General features: G+C 62.1%; 1 protein-coding gene across 1 annotated transcript in view; it reads right to left on the minus strand.

The window, feature by feature from the left end:
* The window catches only part of HSPG2 (heparan sulfate proteoglycan 2), a 48,852-nt gene that overhangs the window by 9,052 nt on the left and 22,414 nt on the right, over positions 1-17,386 (minus strand). The window contains 37 exon segments of the mRNA XM_065037697.1: positions 146-262; positions 346-493; positions 585-697; positions 774-1,040; positions 2,022-2,119; positions 2,199-2,394; positions 2,471-2,731; positions 4,416-4,595; positions 4,676-4,868; positions 4,949-5,130; positions 5,861-5,995; positions 6,070-6,213; positions 6,295-6,433; positions 6,517-6,668; positions 6,758-6,896; positions 6,980-7,131; positions 7,209-7,347; positions 7,433-7,584; positions 7,667-7,805; positions 7,902-8,053; positions 8,129-8,267; positions 8,730-8,887; positions 9,067-9,205; positions 9,350-9,501; positions 9,597-9,735; positions 10,108-10,262; positions 10,341-10,479; positions 10,564-10,709; positions 10,796-10,931; positions 11,015-11,157; positions 12,297-12,437; positions 12,517-12,639; positions 12,819-12,878; positions 13,590-13,770; positions 14,521-14,621; positions 14,698-14,808; positions 14,883-15,109. Coding sequence (XP_064893769.1) covers positions 146-262; positions 346-493; positions 585-697; positions 774-1,040; positions 2,022-2,119; positions 2,199-2,394; positions 2,471-2,731; positions 4,416-4,595; positions 4,676-4,868; positions 4,949-5,130; positions 5,861-5,995; positions 6,070-6,213; positions 6,295-6,433; positions 6,517-6,668; positions 6,758-6,896; positions 6,980-7,131; positions 7,209-7,347; positions 7,433-7,584; positions 7,667-7,805; positions 7,902-8,053; positions 8,129-8,267; positions 8,730-8,887; positions 9,067-9,205; positions 9,350-9,501; positions 9,597-9,735; positions 10,108-10,262; positions 10,341-10,479; positions 10,564-10,709; positions 10,796-10,931; positions 11,015-11,157; positions 12,297-12,437; positions 12,517-12,639; positions 12,819-12,878; positions 13,590-13,770; positions 14,521-14,621; positions 14,698-14,808; positions 14,883-15,109 — 5,588 coding nt within the window.

The raw sequence follows: 17,386 nt of genomic DNA on the forward strand, positions 1-17,386 counted from the left end.
GGGTTGAGGGGGGTGGTTGAGTAGAGAATGGGAGGTAGAGGAGGGAGAGAGGGAGGATGAAGGAGGAAAGGATGGAGGGGATGTGGAGGGGACATGGAGGGGATGCACAGGGGACACGCAGGCGACACGCAGGGGACACGCTCACCATCGGCAGCGTCAGGTCGGAAGGTAATGACGATCTCGAATCTCTTGTAAGCGTCCTTGATGGTGGGCAGGGGGAGGAAGGAGTGCGGCGTCTGCCCGAAATAGGGGACCAGGTGCTCTGTGGGGACAGGGGGGTCAGGAGGGGTGTGGGTACATCCCCTCCCACTCTTCCCGTCTGTTTGTCTATCCGTCTGTCCTCACCTCGGACCTTGAGGACGTAATACGCCGTCTCCCGGCCGCGGGCGTTGGTGGCAGCGCAGGCATAGACACCGGCGTCCTCGTGGCGCACGGCCGGCAGCGTCAGGACGTTCCCCTCCCCCCGCGCCCCCGCCGGCAGCTCCCCCTCCAGCTGCGGCACAGCGGGGGCGTCAGCACCCATATGGGGGGTCAGCACCCATAGGGTGTCCCCTGCCCTCGCATCCCCATCCCCGCACCCTCACCTTGCTCCAGGTAATCTCCGGCACCGGGAATCCTGACGCCAAACAGGGCAGAACAGCTGCCGAACCCACCGCCACCTCCTTCACCTCGGGCTGCCCGGCGATTTGCGGGGAGGCTGGGGACACGGCGAAAGTGTCACCACCCCATGGTGACGTGGTGCACATCCCCAGCGCTGTGTCCCCAGCCCTCACCTTGCACATGGAGGATGAGGTGGGACTGGACGGTGCCCACGGCGTTGGCGGCGGTGCAGCGGTACTGCCCCGCGTCCGCCCGCTCCACCCGCTCGAAGGTGAGGGTGCCGGCACGGACCTGCACCCCGGGGCGGATGCGACCCCCCACTTTGCTCCAGGTGACATGGGGACGGGGTTCCCCCAACCCCAGGCACTCCAGCTCCACCGCTGTCCCCGCCAGCACCGTCTGCACCGCTGTCCGCACGTTGATCAGCGCCCTGGGGAGAGCTTGGGGGGGAGCGGTGGGGTTTTGGGGTGCCCCCTGGTACAGGGAGGTAATGCAGTTTGGGGTGCCAATGAGAGGCGTGAGAGATGGGGAGAAATGGGGTGCTCAAGGGTGTGGGGAAAAATTGGGGTGTTGGGTTGCTTGTGGGTTGCTTGTGGGTACGGGGAGAGATTTGGGGTATTGGGGTACGCATGCGCATGGGGAGAAATTTGGGGTATCCGGGTACTCTTGGGCATAGGAAGAGATGGGTAGTATTGGGGTGCCCATGGGCATGGGGAGAGTTTGGGGCTATTGGGGTGCTCATGGCCATGGGAAGAGATCTGGGGTGCCAGGGTTTTCATGGGGATCAGGAGAGATTTGGGATATCGGGGTGACCACAGGCATGGAGAGAGACTGGGAGTGCTGGGGTGCCTGTGGGAATGAGGAGAGTTTTGGGGTATTGGGGTGCTCATGGGTGTCAGGAGAGATTGAGGGTATTGGGGTGCCCACAGGTACAGGGAGAGCTGGGGGTATTGGGGCACCTGCAGGTATGGGGAGGATTTTGGGGTATTGGGGTGCTCATGGGTGTGGGAAGAAATAGGGGGTGCTGGGGTGCAGGGAGAATTGGGGATACCAGGGTGTCTGTGGGTGTGGGAAAATGGGGGTACAAGGGTGTCTGTGGGCACAGGGTGAGTTTGGGGGTTCTAGGGTGCCCACAGCTATGGAGATGGCAATGGGGGTGCCTGTAGGGTTGGAAAGATATTGGGGGGTACCAGGGTGTTGGGGGATGTGGGGAGAGATGGGGCTACCTGGGTGCCCATGGGTGTAGGAATTTGGGGGGCACTGAGGTGCCCAAGGGCATGGGGGGATGGGGGTACCAGGGTGTCTGTGAGGATGGGACAATGGGTTGGGGGGTCCCCCTGGATTTGGGGAACTGGGGTGCCAGTGTTGTTGAGGACAGGTTGGGGGTGCCCGTGCCCCCCATTCGTGGGTGTCACTCCTACCCTGGACGCTGAGGGTGGCCCTGTCCTCGGCCTGCACGCCTGGGGCGCTGGCACGGCACACGTACACCCCCTGTGCCCCCCACGCCAGCTCCGGGATCCTGTGGGGACACGGCGGCATGTGGGACCCCGCATGGGGGACAGCAGGGGGGTCCCCACCGCCCCGTCCCCTGTCCTTACCGCAGCACCCCATCCCTCACGCTGTGGGTGGGGGGCAGCTCCCCGCCATCCTTCAGCCACTCCAGACGCGCCTGGGGGTCCCCTGAGATGGTGCAGGCGAACTCGGCGGTGCTGCCGACCCCCTGGACGAGGCTCCCCGGTGTCACCCGTACAGTCAAGGGACCGCTGCCACCGTCCCCACTGTCACTGGCGTCACCTGGGTGGGATGCAAAGCCCTGATGGTACCCTGCGTCCCCAGTGAGCAGCATCCCTGCTTGGGGAGGGGGCCTCACCGTGGACGGCCACGTGGGCGAAGGCCTCGGCGGTGCCGACGCGGTTGGTAACGAGGCAGCGGTAGGTGCCGGCGTCGGCAGGTAGCACCGGGCTGATGCGGAGGAGGCCACCGCGGTGGGCGACGCGTGCCGAGAGGCTGCCATTGACTTTGTCCCACGCGTAGAGCAGCGGGGGGGTGCCGTGGGCCAGGCACTGCACCTGCAGCGCGTCGCCGGCGCGCACTGTGCTCTCCTCCGGCAGGCTGGTGGCGTATGGTGGTGCTGCAGGGATGGGCGGTGTCGTCAGCACCCGGCCACAGCCAGGATGGGGCAAAAGGTGGTCGATGGGGCAAGGAATGGGTCAACTGGGCAATGAGTGGATCAATGGAGCAATGAGTAGGTCAATGGGGCAATAACGGGACAACAGGGAATGAGTGAGTAAATGGGGCAATAATGGGACAACAGGGCAAAGAATGGGTTGATGGGGCAATGAGTGGGTCAAGTGGGCAATGAGTAGGTCAATGGGGCAAAAAATGGGACAACAGGCCAATGAGTGAGTCAATGGGGCAATGAGTGGGTCAACGGGGCAAAGAATGGGGCAATGGTGGGAGGGTGTGAGTGAAGATGGAAGTGGGCATGTGCTGGGATGGACCAGAGATGGATGGATCCACAAGGGGAAGGATGGATACAGGGGTGAGAGGGGAGATGGAGAGGTGGATGTGAGCTGGGATGGACAAATGATGGGTGGATCCACAAGGAAGGGATGGCTGGAGAAGTTAGGAGATGGAGAGACAAGCGTGTGCTGGGATGGATGAGAGCTGGACCCATCCACAAGGGAAGGGATGGATGGAGAAGTCTGAGAGGAGGTGGAGAGATGGATACGGTTGAGTAATGGTTGTATCCACAAGGAAGAGATGGATGGTTGGAGGAGTTTGAGAGGAGATGGAGAGATGGGTGTGAGTTGGGATGGATGAACGATGGATGAATCCACAACGAAAGGACAGCTGGAGAAGTTTGAGAGAAGATGAAGGGATGGGCTTGCGTTGCGACGGTTGAGTAATGGATGAATCCACCAGGAAGAGATGGATGGTTGGAGGAGTTTGAGAGGAGATGGAGAGATGGGTGTGAGTTGGGATGGATGAACGATGGATGAATCCACAACGAAAGGACAGCTGGAGAAGTTTGAGAGAAGATGAAGGGATGGGCTTGCGTTGCGACGGTTGAGTAATGGATGAATCCACCAGGAAGAGATGGATGGTTGGAGGGGTCTGAGAGGAGACAGAAAGGTGGATGTGAGCTGGTATGGCTGATTGATGGATGAATCCACCAGGAAGGAGGAGGAATCCACCAGGATGGAGAAGTTTGAGAGGAGATGGAGAGATGGGCGTGTGCTGGGATGGACGAGAGATGGACAGATCCACGAGGAAGGGACTGACTGTGGGTGTGAGAGAATCTGGAGAGCTGGGTGTGAGCTGGGATGGATGAGTGATGGATGAACCCACCAGGAAAGGGTGGATGGAGATGTATGAGACGGGGAGCTGGATGTGAGCTGGGATGGATGAGCAATGGATGAACCCACCAGGAAGGGGTGGATGGAGATGTTTGAGATGGGGAGCTGGGTGTGAGCTGGGAGGTTGAGCGATGACAGGTCCATGAACAGGGGATGGATGGAAGAGACCGCAGACATAGAGATGGATGTGCACAGGGATGGGACAAGCAGGAGGACACATCCATGGAACAGCTGGATGGAGGAGCTTGAGAGGACATGGAGAGGAGGAGCAGTGCCAGGATGGATGAAGATGAATCCATGAGGAAGAGCTGGACGGGAGGGTGGGAGCAGTGACAGAGATAGAGACGTGCTGAGGAAGGACAGAGAGGAGCCACAGATGGGTGACGGGGCGAAGGAGCCGGTGGAGATGGCAGGAGGGACCCAGGGGCCACCCCCACCCTCCTGTCATCCCCTTACTCTCCACGTCGAGGGTGATGAAGGCCTCGGCGTAGCCGGCCGCACTGCTGGCGTTGCAGATGTACTGGCCCGAGTCCTGCTGCGCGGCACGGGGGATGACCAGGCTGCCGTCCACCACGCGGTGCTGCCAGGGCAGTGGCGCCCGCAGCTTCGACCACTCCACCCGTGGCGCCGGCTCCCCTGCGGCCAACACCGGCGTCCATCACCGCAGCGTCAGCCACCGCGGCGGGACATCCCCTCCGCCACCACCCACCCGGTACCTGTGGCCGTGCAGTGCAGCGTGGCGGTGTCCCCGGCCACCACGGTGATGCTGGAGGGTGCGGTGACCTGGGGGGCACCGGGCTGCCGCTGTGCCGTCTCCACCGTGACGTCCACCCGCGCCTGTGCCGAGCCCAGGGCGCTGTGTGCCGTGCAGACGTAGGCGCCGGTGTGCTCTGGCTTGGCCGGCGAGAGCTGGTGGAGGGGACACGGGGTGGGTGGGGAGCACTCGGCACCCACTGGTGTCCCCCACACCCACGGGTGTCCCCACGCACCTGCAGGATGGCCTGGCTGTCCATGTGCAGCAGCGTTTGGTGCTCCACCTTCTGCCGGGAGCCTGGCCGGCTCCAGCGCACCAACGGCCGCGGTTCCCCCCGGCCCAGGCACTCCAGGCTGATGGACTTGCCCTCCTTCACCGTCACAGGCCCCGGTGGCATCACTGATACCGTAGGGGCACCTGGAGATAGGGGAAGGACATCAGTGTGGGGAGGGGGACACCATCACTAAGGACGTTGGTATGGCCATGGGGACACCATCACCCTGGGGACACCTGGAGCACATGGAGGACGTGAGGGTGGAGACACCACCACTAAGGATGTTGGCATGGCCATGGGGCACCATCACCCTGGGGACATCTGGAGCACATGGAAGACATCAGCGTGGGGATGGGGACACCACCACTAAGGACGTTAGCATGGCCATGGGGACACCATCACCCTGGGGACATGTGGAACTTGGGAAGGACATCAGAGTGGGGATGGGGACACCACCACCCCAGGAACATCTGGAGCACATAGAGGACATCAACATGGGGATGGGGACACCACAGCCCCAGAGGACCTGGAGGACATCACCATAGGGACGTGGGCACCACCACTCCAGGAGCACCTGAAGCACAGTGAGGACATGGGGATGGGGACACTGGGTACACCTGGGGCACCTGGAGCACACAGAGGATGACAATGGGGACACCACCACCCTGAGGGCCTCTGGGGGACATGGGGACAGGGACAGTACCACCCTGGGTCCACCTGGAGCACATGGAGGGCATGAGGACACCCACCAACCCAGGGGGATCTAGAAAACATGGGAGACACCAGCATGGAGATGGTGGTGGGGACATCACCACGTCGGGAGCATCTGGAGCCCATGGAGATGGGGACAGGGGCACCGTGGCCACCTCGCACCTTGCACCAGGAGGTTGACAACGCTGCTGGCGACCCCGAAGCGGTTGGAGGCCACGCAGTGGTAGGCGCCCTGGTTGCCCACGTGGGCACCAACAATGGAGATGACGGAGCCGTTGGCACTGATCTTCACATTGTCTGGGGAAGGAGGAGCTGTCAACATCAGGGCCACCCTGGGGACCGTGCCGGGGCCACCCTGGGGACCATCGTACCTTGGAGATGTTGGCCAGGTCCCATCCGCCACGTGACGTTGACCGGGCGGGCACCATCGTGGACACGGCACTTGAAGGTGGCATCTTCACCTGGTGCCACCGCCATGCTGTGTGGGTCAATGGAGATGATGGGGCTCTGCAGACCTGCAGGGACAAAGGGATGGGAAGCCACCAAGCTCACCCGTGTACCCCCAGTGTCCTCCCTCGCCCCATGGCCACACTTACGGTAGCTGGAGCTGTCACGGGAGGTGACAATGACTGTGACAGTGGCCTCGCGGGTGACACTGCCTGTGTCCGCCCGGCACACGTACTCCCCCGAATCAGCCACTGAGAGCTGTGACAGGCGCAGGCGGGACCCCGAAACCTGGCGACACAATTGCAGGAGTGGTGGCGTCAACTGGCTACGCTTGGCCACCGTCCCCTCAACCCGCCGGTGTCCCCACATACCTGGTGTTTGGCCGGGAGGGTCCCCCCGCGCTTGTACCAGGTGATGGTGGCCTGTCCCTGCCCGGCCACCACGCAGTCCAGGTCCAGGGTCTGTCCCTCGGTGACAGAGGACGCCGAGGACTCAATGCGGATGGGCGGTGTGACACCGGCGGCTGCATGGGCAGAGCTGAGGGTTAACGTCCCCACTGGTTCCCAGCAGCACTGGGGACCTGTCCCTGTCCCCCCCAAGGATGGCACTCACGGTGGGACGGGCTGGCTCCGTCATCAATGGTGACAATGAGGGATGTCTCCTGCGTGACGCCGCCCGATGTCACCCGGCACACGTACTCCCCCGAATCGGCTGCTGTCACCTGGGGGATGCGCAGGCGGGTGCCCGACACCTGGGAGGGGACAATTTGGGGACACATCAGTGCCGGAGAGCAGAGGGACAGCACAGGATTTTGGGTGACCCCACATGTCCCACCTGGTGGCCAGCGGGCAGGGAGCCACCGCGCTTGTACCAGGTCACTGTGGCGGGGCCCGATCCGGCCACCAGGCAGTTGAGGTCCAGGGTCTGTCCCTCGGCAATGGCCGAGGATGAGGACTCGATGCGCAGGGGCTGGGACACACCTGAGGCTGCGGGGGACAAAGAACAGGGATGTTTGTCACCGAGGTGCCACGCGTCTGTCCCCAAGCACTGCCCTCACACTCACGGTAATAGGCACCAGTGCCACCGGGCACGGTGACGATGACAGATGCCTCCTGTGTCACAGTCCCCAACGTCACCCGGCACACGTACTCCCCCGAATCAGCCACCGCCACCTGGAAGAGGCGCAGGCGGGTGCCCGACACCTGGAGAGGTGACAAGTTGGGGACACATCAGTGTCAGGCACGGGGCTGTGCCCTGTGCAGTGACATCACCTCCCCAGTGTCCCACCTGGCTGTTGGGGGGCAGAGCCCCCCCGCGCCGGTACCAGGTGACATGGGGGTGGCCCTGTCCTGCCACCATGCAGTTGAGGTCCAGGGTCTGTCCCTCGGTGACAGCGGCGGACGAGGTCTCGATCCGCACCGGCGGTGTGACACCGACAGCTGGGGGTGACAATGGGGTCAGTGGGACAGCCACTGTGTCCCTGTCATGTCCCTGTGTCACCCCCCCACCTGTCCCCAGTACCGTAAGAGGAGCCGGCGCCTGTCTGGATGGTGACGATGAGGGACGTCTCATGTGTGACACCGCCCGATGTCACCCGGCACACGTACTCCCCTGAATCAGCCGCTGTCACCTGAGGGATGCGCAGGCGGGTGCCCGACACCTGGCGGGGGTGACACATGTGAGAAGGTAACACAAACCCCTCAGAACCCAAAAAAAACCCTTTTCCACCCCAAATGGCCCCTCTGATGTCCCGTACCTGGTGCCTGGCCGGGAGGGTCCCCCCGCGCTTGTACCAGGTGACAGTGGCCTGTCCTTGCCCGGTCACCAGGCAGTTGAGGTCCAGGCTCTGTCCCTCGGCCACGGAGGAGGAGGAGGACTCAATGCGCAGCGGTGGGGTGACACCGATGGCTGGGGACAGAGAAGGGAAGGTCACCTCAGGAAGACTGTGGCACAGTCCCCCTGTCCCCTCTGGTCCCCACTCACGGTAGGCGCTGGCCCCGCTAGGCTGGATTGTCACCATGATGGATGTCTCCTTGGTGGTGGCCCCACTGGTCACCCGGCACACGTACTCGCCTGAGTCGGCCGCTGTCACCTGCAGCAGCCGCAGCCGGGACCCAGACACCTGCAGGGAAAGGACACAGGTGTCACCGGGGCTATTTGGGCTTGCATGGGGCCACTTGGGCTTGCAAGAGCCACTTGGTCTTATATGGGTCACTTGGGCTTCCACGAGTTCACCTGGGCTTCCACTGGGTCACTTGGGCTTGCATGGGGCCACCTGAGCTTATATGGGGTCATCTGGGCTTGCCTGGGGTCACCTGGGCTTGCACGGGGCCATCTGGCCTCCCATGGGCAACCTGGGCTTATATGGGGTCACTTGGGCTTGCATGAGGCCACCTGACCCTGCATGGGATCGCTTGGGCTTGCATGGGGCCACCTGACCTTGCATGGGATCACTTGGGCTTGCATGGGGCCACCTGACCTTGCATGGGATCACTTGGGCTTGCATGGGACCTCCAGGGCTGGCACGGGGCTGTGCATCAACCCCAACCACCCCGTTGGGGACATCCCCCTCCATGTGCCCTACCTGGTGCTTGGCCGGGAGGGACCCCCCACGCTTGTACCAGGTGACAGTGGCCTGTGTGGGGCTGGCGATGACGCAGTTGAGGTCCAGGGTCTGGCCCTCGGTCACCGGGGATGACAAGGACGACGACTCGATGTGCAGGGGGGTTGTGCTGCCCGGGGCTGGGAACAGAGACTGGTTAGAGACTGTGACCACCACCACGTGTCACCCTCCAAGGGGCACCAGGAGCACACACATGGCAGCTTCCCCAGGGATCCAGTCATCCCAGAGCCAGGGACACCGCAGGGCAGTGTTACCACCCCATGGGTGACGTCCCCTGTCCCCTCTGGTCCCCACTCACGGTAGGCACTGGCCCCGCTGGGCTGGATTGTCACCATGATGGACGTCTCCTTGGTGGTGGCCCCACTGGTCACCCGGCACACGTACTCGCCTGAGTCGGCTGCTGTCACCTGCAGCAGCCGCAGCCGGGACCCGGACACCTGCGGGGAGGGGACATGGGCGTCACTGGGGTTATTTGGGCTTCCATGGGGCTGCTGAGGCTTCAATGGGGCCACCTGGCTGGCAGGGAGTGGCAGGTCAAGCGCAACCACCCCCTTGGGGACATCCCCCTCCATGTCCCCTACCTGGTGCTTGGCCGGGAGGGACCCCCCACGCTTGTACCAGCTGACAGTGGCCTGTGTGGGGCTGGCGATGACGCAGTTGAGGTCCAGGGTCTGGCCCTCGGTCACGGCAGAGGACGGGGACTCGATGCGCAGCGGGGTCGTGCTGCTCGGGGCTGGGGACAGGGAAGGGAGGGTGACACTGGTGACTGCGAGCGTCACGGTGCACGGTGACCCCCTGCTGGCACTGTCGCCCTCCATCCCCACTCACGGTAGGCGCTGGCCCCACTGGGCTGGATTGTCACCATGACAGCAGATTCCTTGGTGGTGGCCCCGCTGGTCACCCGGCACACGTACTCGCCCGAGTCGGCCGCTGTCACCTGCAGCAGCCGCAGCCGGGACCCGGACACCTGCGGGGAGGGAACACGGGCGTCACCAGGGCTACTTGGGCTTGCACGAGCCACCTGGGCTTATATGGGGACACTTGGGCTTATATGGGGTCACTTGGGCTTGCATGGGGTCACTTGGGCTTGCATGGGGTCATCTGGCCTTGCATAAGCTACCGGGGCTTGCATGGGGTCACTTAGGCTTGCATGGGTTCACTTGGGCTTGCATGGGGTCATCTGGCCTTGCATAAGCTACCGGGGCTTGCATGGGGTCACTTGGGCTTGCATGAGTCACCTGGCCTTGCATGGGGCCATTTGGGCTTGCACGGGGCCACTCAAGCTTGCACAGGGCTGTGCATCAACTCCAACACCCCCCTTGGTGACATTGTCCCCTACCTGGTGCTTGGCTGGGAGGGATCCCCCGCGCTTGTACCAGGTGACAGTGGCCTGTCCCTGCCCGGCCACCACGCAGTTGAGCTCCAGGCTCTGTCCCTCGGCCACGGTGGACGATGACGCCTCAATCCGGATGGGGACACCTGAAGCTGGTGGCCCTGGGGAAAGAGGACAGAGCTGTGACCACCCGTTGGGGACTGGCATGTCCCTCTCGATGCCACCACGCCTAGTCTCACCATAGGACGAGCCAGATCCAGCCACCACAGTGACAACGACAGACGCCTCCCGCATGGTGGTCCCCAATGTCACCCGGCACACGTACTCCCCTGAATCGGCCGCTGTCACCTGGGGGATGCGCAGGCGGGTGCCCGACACCTGGGAGGGGACAATTTGGGGACACATCAGTGCCGGAGAGCAGAGGGACAGCACAGGATTTGGGGTGACCCCTCCATGTCCCACCTGGTGGCCAGCGGGCAGGGAGCCACCGCGCTTGTACCAGGTCACCGTGGCGGGGCCTGATCCGGCCACCAGGCAGTCGAGGTCCAGGGTCTGTCCCTCAGTGACCGACGGGGACGAGGACTCGATGCGGACGGGTGGTGCTGCCCCTGCAGGGAGGTAAATGGGGGACATGTGGGTGGGCTGCGGCCCCCCCAAAACCCTCCCTGAACCCCACCGGTGTCCCCCCACTCACCTGGTACCACGGCCACCTCGATGGCAGCGTGGGCCGTGCCAGCGGCGCTGGTGCCCACGCAGAGGTAGATGCCACCATCGGCCACCGTCACAGTGGGGATGACCAGCGTGGCGATGTCACCCTGCTCGGCACGGGACTGCGGCAGCAGGGCAAGTGTGAGCAGCACCCACGGTGCCCCCACATCCCCCAGGAGCACCCAAGGGTGCTGCCCCGGCTCACCTGCGGCGGCAGGGTGCCCCCCTGCTTCTCCCAGGTGATGGTGGCAGCTGGGGACCCAGCGACACGGCAGTAGAGCCGCACTGTGGAGCCCTCCTGCACCTCGGTCCGCTCCGGGCTCACCTGCACCCGTGGGGCGTCGGCCGCTGCGCAAAACGGGGGGTCAGGGTGGCATCGGGGGGTGGGAGCAATGGGGACAACGTGATGATGGGGACAATCGAGGAGAGAGGGATGATGGGGATGATGAGGACAATGGGGATGATGAGGACAATAGGGACAACAGGATGATGGGGACAATGGGGGTGACAGGGATGATGGTGACAAGGACAATGGGGACAATGGGGATGACAGGGATGGTGGAGACAATGGGATGATGGAGACAATGGAGGTGACAGGGATGATGGTGATGAGGACAATGGGGTCAATGGGGATGACAGGGATGATGGGGACAATGGAGGTGAGAGGGATAATGGGGATGATGAGGACAATGGGATAATGGGGACAATGGGGATGACAGTGATGATACAGACCATGAGGATGATGGGGACAAGGGGATGATGGGGACTATGGGGATAACAGGGATGATGGGGAGGATGAGGACAGGGGGATGATGGGGACAGTGAGGGTGTCAGGGATGATGCAGGCAATGAGGATGACGGGGACAACAGGATGACGGGGACAATGGGGATGACAGGGATGATGGGGACAATAAGGACAGCAGGATGATGGGGACAATGAGGGTGTCAGGGATGATGCAGGCAATGAGGATGATGGGGACAATGGGGGTGACAGGGATGGGGGATGATGGGGACATTGAGGGCGATGGGGATGACAAGCAGTTACAGAGACAATGGCGGTGACAGGGATGATGGGGATGATAGTGACATTGGGGGTAAGGGAGTTGGTGGGGATGAGGGGGATGGATGATGGGAGATGACAGGGATGATGTTGACAGCAATGAGGGGGTGATGGGGACAATGGGGGTGATAGGGATGATGCAGGTAATGAGGATGATGGGGACAATGAGATTATGCGGATGAATGATAGGGATCATGGAAGGTGACAGGGATGACAGGGACAAAAGGGCAGACAGGGATGATGCAGATGATGGGGACAATGGAATGATGTGGACGATGGGGGTGACGGGGACGATGGGAAATGATGGGACAATTGGGATGGGGATTATGCGGATGGACCATAAGGATGATGGAGATGAACCAGGGTGATGGGAATAATGGGGATGAGGATACTGAGGATGGACAATGGGGATGACAGGGACACGCACCGTGCACATGGAGGAAGGCCCTCGCCGTGTGCTGCCCGGCGCTGCTGCGCGCCCGGCACGCATAGTGTCCCTCGTCACTGGGCTCCACGGCGCCGAAACGCAGTGTCCCCCCCTGGACCACTGCCCGCGGCGGCAGCGTCCCTGCAGAGACACAGCCCCGCGTCACCGCCACGTCCCCAAACCCAGTGTCGATGTCCCCCCTGTCCCCGGCAGCACCTACCGAGCCACTCAAGGGTGGGTGTGGGGCTGCCGGTGCCCACGCAGCGGAACTCGGCCGGCTGCCCCGGCGCCACGCTCAGCTGCGCTGGCTCCACGGCGGCGGTGGGGGCAGCGGCGGTGGCGGCTGCGGTGATATGCGGGGAGGGCTCAGGGCTCGCCGGGGCCCCCCCCATGGTGCAGTGGGGGCGGTAGGAAGCAGGGGTGGCGTGGCACAGCCAGTGGGGGGTGCGCGGTGCAGCCCCGGCGTGCAGTGGGTGCGGGGGGAGCGTGGGGACCCCCCCGAGACCCCCTGCGGTGACTTACCTGGCCTGTGCCCCTCCATGAACTCAACGGGGCCATAGAACATCTGAGTCTTGGAGGGGGCTGCAAGAAGGAGGGGGTATCTCAGGAGAGTGTGCCCATCACCCTGGCATCTGGGCATCGGCATTCCCATCATTCTGGCATCTGGGCATCACCGCACCCATCGCCCCGATGACTGGCATCATTGCGCCCAGTGCTCTGGCAACTGGGTGCTGACTATGTCCATTGCCCCAGCACCTTGGTGGCGAGTGTGCCTATCACCTTGGTGTCTGGGCAGCGACCCTGTCCATTGCCAGGGCATCTTGGTAGTGAATGTGCCCATCATCTCAATGTCTGGGCGCTGGACGCGCCCATCACCCTGACATCTGGGCAGTGAATGTGCCCATTGCCCCAGCATCTGGGTGCCCAGGGTGCCCATCACCATTGTATCTGGGCACCCAGCCCATCCATTGCCCCCACACCTGGGTGTCCTGCCCACCCATCGCCCCAGCACATGAGCGAGTGTGCCCGTCATCCTGACATCTAGGTGTCGAGCAGGCCATCACCCTGGCATCTGGGCACCCAGCCCACCCTTCACCCCAGTGTCTAGGTACCCAACCTGCCCGTTGGCCCTGGCACCTAGGCAACCAGTGTGCCCATCACCCCATTATCTGGGCACCCAGCCTACCCATGACCACAGCATCTGGGCAGCAAGCCACCCCAGCATCTTGGCTCCCAGTGTGCCCATCACCCCGCTATCTGGGCACCCAGCCCACCCGGCATCCCAGTGCCCACCCTGCACGTAGAGCGTGGCGGTGCCCTGGTCCATGTCCAGCATGTTGGAGCCGGTGCAGACGTAGACGCCAGCGTCCTCGGGGCGCACGCGCCGCAGCGTCAGGATGCCGTTGAAGTCGACGGCGCCGGGCGGCAGCGAGCCGTGGCTCTGCCGCGTCCACACCAGCGTGTAGGCGGGAGACTGCAGGGGGAGAGGGGCCTGAGGCCACGGCGATGGGCCCACAAAGGGGTGGGGCGCACTGCAGGGCTGTCTGCGCACCCAGTGGGGACAGGTGGGCACCCAGGGGTGAGGGGTGACCCGTGGAGGCAGGTGGGCACCCGAGAGTGCTCGCGGGGTTCATATGGCTGGATGGACACACAGGGGTGTCCCTGTGCACCTTTCACGTCCCCATGGACACACAGTGGTGTCCCCATGCCCTGCTTGTCTCCATGGGCACCCAAGGGTGTCCCTGTCCCGTGCATATCCCCACAGGCACCCAGTGGTGTCCCCACGCCCTGCATGTCCCCATGGGCACCCAAGGGTGTCCCCATGCCCTGCATGTCCCCATGGGCACTTAGGGGTGTCTGCACACCTTGGGGCACCCAGGGGTGTCCCTGTACAGGCTGCATGTCCCCACAGGCACCCAAGGCTGTCCCTATCCTGTGCATATCCCCACAGGCACCCAGTGGTGTCCCCATGCCCTGCATGTCCCCATGGGCACCCAAGGGTGTCCCCATGCCCTGCATGTCCCCGTGGGCACCTTGGGGTATCTGCATGCCTTGGGGGCACCCAGGGGTCTCCCTGTGCACCCTGCATGTCCCCATGACCACCCAGGGTGTCTCTGTGCCCTGCATGTCCCCCTGAGCACACAGGGGCGTCCCCATGCCCTGCACATTCCCAGGGGCACCCAATGGTGTCCTCCCACCCCGTGCTGTGCCCCCCACCCCTCACCTTGCTCTTGGCAGTGCAGACAAAGGTGACATCAGCACCGGGCTTCACCCGCTGCACCCGCTTCTCCTCCACGGTGACGGTGATGGGCTTGTCAGGGGTCTCTGTACCCAGACAGGAGAGCTGAGCCCCGCTCCTCCCCTTCGTCCCCATGTCCCCCCCTCGGTGACAATGACCTACCGGTGACAATGACCTCGGCGCGGCTGGAGTTGCTGTACCGCAGGTTGCGGCAGGAGCAGACGTAGACGCCGGCTTCGGAGGGCTGGATGCTGGCGAAGTGCAGCTCCTCACCTGGCGGGGGACACGCAGGTGACACCACAGTCCCCCCACCTTGGGGACACCCCTGTCTCTGAGCCACCCAGTACCTTGTCGCCGGCTCTGGGCGCCCTCGGGGAGGGGTCGCCCGTCTTCCCGCGCCCAGTGGTAATAGAAGGGGGGTTCTCCGGTGGCGTGGCAGCGCAGGGTGACGGCGCTGCCCTGTGTCACCGCGCTGCGCGGCGGATGCACGCGCACGGCCAGCGGCACCGGGGACCCCGCGGGGACACACGCCTGGCCCCGCACCGTCGGGTCACCCACGTAACCAGGGGCGCAGCTGCGGGGGAGAAGAGGGGGTGAGAGGATGTTGGGGGGTATAGCAGGATGGGTATGGGGGGATAGTGGGGGTGTATATAGGGGTGAAAACATTGGGGTGGGGATATTGGGGTGCAAATAGTGGGCTGATCCCATTGGGGTGGGGATATTGGGGTGAAAATAGTGGGGTGATCCCTTCATGGTGCACATACTGGGGTGAGCATATAGGGGCGCAAATATTGGAGTAAGAATATTGGGGTGGGGATATTGGGGTGTAAATAGTGGGGTGAGCCCATTGGGGTGGGGATATTGGTGCAAATAGTGGGGTGAGCATATTGGGGCACAAATATTAGGGTGAGAACATTGGGGTGGGGATATTGGGGTGCAAATAGTGGGGTGAGCCCTTTGTGGTGCATATACTGGGGTAAGCATATTGGGGCGCAAATACTGGTGTAAGAACTTCAGGGTGGGGATATTGGGGTGCAAGAACTGGGGTGAGCCCTTTGGGGTGGGGATATGGGGGCTGAACATATTAGGGTGAGTACATTGGGGTAGGTATAGCAGGGTGAAAATATTGGGGTGCAACATCAAGATGAGCATATCAGGGTGGGTACAATGGGGTGAGCCCACCGGAGTGACTATACTGGGGTGGCATATTGGGGTGAGCAGGGGTGCATATTCAGGGTGGGTGCGTTGGGGTGAACATATTGGGGTGCATATAGAGGGGTGAGCCTATTGGGGCGCATATATTGGGGCTGAGCATAACGGGATGAGTATATGGGGGAGGGTATAAGTGGGGTGAGCTTATTGGGGTGCATATATGGGGGTGAGCACATTGGAATGAGCACTTTGGGGTAGGTATAGGAGGAGGAGAACATCGGGGTGAGTTCATGGGGGTGAGTATATCAGGGCTGGTATATTGGGGTGAGTACAAGGGTGAGGAGTGCATTGATGTGGGTATTTTGGGGTGAGTATATAAGGGTGGGTGTAAGGGTGGGCATTTTGGGGGGGTATTTTGGGGTGGGTATATCAGGGTGAGTATATTGGGGTGAGCACTTTGGGGTGCGTATAGCAGGAGGAGAACATTGGGGTGAGTATATGGGGTAGGTATTTGGGGTGAGTATATCAGGGCTGGTATATTGGGGTGGGTACAAGGGTGAGGAGTGCATTGATGTGGGTATTTTGGGGTGAGTATATAGGGGTGAGTGTAAGGGTGGGCACTTTGGGGGGTATTTTGGGGTAAGCACATCGGGGTGTCTATATGAAGGTGGGTGTAACGGTGAGCACGTTGGGGTGGGTCTATCAAAGAAGTCCATCGGGGTGAGTATGTTGAGGTGGGTGTGTTGGGGTGAGTACATGGGGGCGACCGCTTTGTGGTGAGCACTTTGGTGTGAGCACATTGGGGAGGGTGTGTTGGGGTGGGTACAGGGATGAGCACATTGGGGCGGGGGCATCAGGGGGGTGTATGGGGGTGAGCTCATTGGGGTGGAGATATGGGGTGGGCATATGGAGGTGGGTATATTGGGGTGTGTATATTGGGGTGACAATATGAGGACACCTTTGTGGGGGTGTGATACCAGGGTGAGTATATGGAGGGTGGTATATCAGGGTTGGGGTAGGGGGATGGGTGTATGGGGGTGGTATATGAGGGGTGGGTATAGCAGGGTAGATATATGGGGGTGAGCTCCTTGGGTTGACTATATGGGGGTGGGTGTATTGGGGTGGGTATACAGGGAGTGGGTATATGGAAGTGGGCCCATCAGGTTGGATACATGGTGGGTGCTATATCAGGGTGACTATATGGAAGGTGGTGTATCAAGGTGGGTATATGGAGGGTGGTATATCGGGGTTGGTATATAAGGGTGGGTGCTATATCAGGGTGAGTATCTGGGGGGTGGTGTATCAAGATGAGGATATGGAGGGTGCTATATCAGGGTGAGGATTTGGGGAGTGGTGTATCAAGGTGAGGATATGGAGGGTGCTATATCAGGGTGGGTATCTGGGGGGTGGTGTATCAAGGTGAGTATATAGGGGGATGCTATATCAGGGTGAGTATATGGAGGGTGGTATATCGGGGTGGCTATACCAGGGTGAGTATATGGGGGGATGGTATATCAGGGTGGGTATGTAGGGGGTAGTATATCAGGATGAGTATATGGAGGGTGGTATATCAAGATGAGTATATGGAGGGTGGTATATCGAGGCTGGTATATCAGGGTGGGCATATTGGGGAGGGTATATGTGGGTGGGTGTATTAGGGTGACTATACGGGAGCGACTACAAGGGGGTGGGTGTGTGT

Source organism: Columba livia, chromosome 21 (genome assembly GCF_036013475.1).
Source record: "Columba livia isolate bColLiv1 breed racing homer chromosome 21, bColLiv1.pat.W.v2, whole genome shotgun sequence".
Lineage (NCBI taxonomy): Eukaryota > Metazoa > Chordata > Aves > Columbiformes > Columbidae > Columba > Columba livia.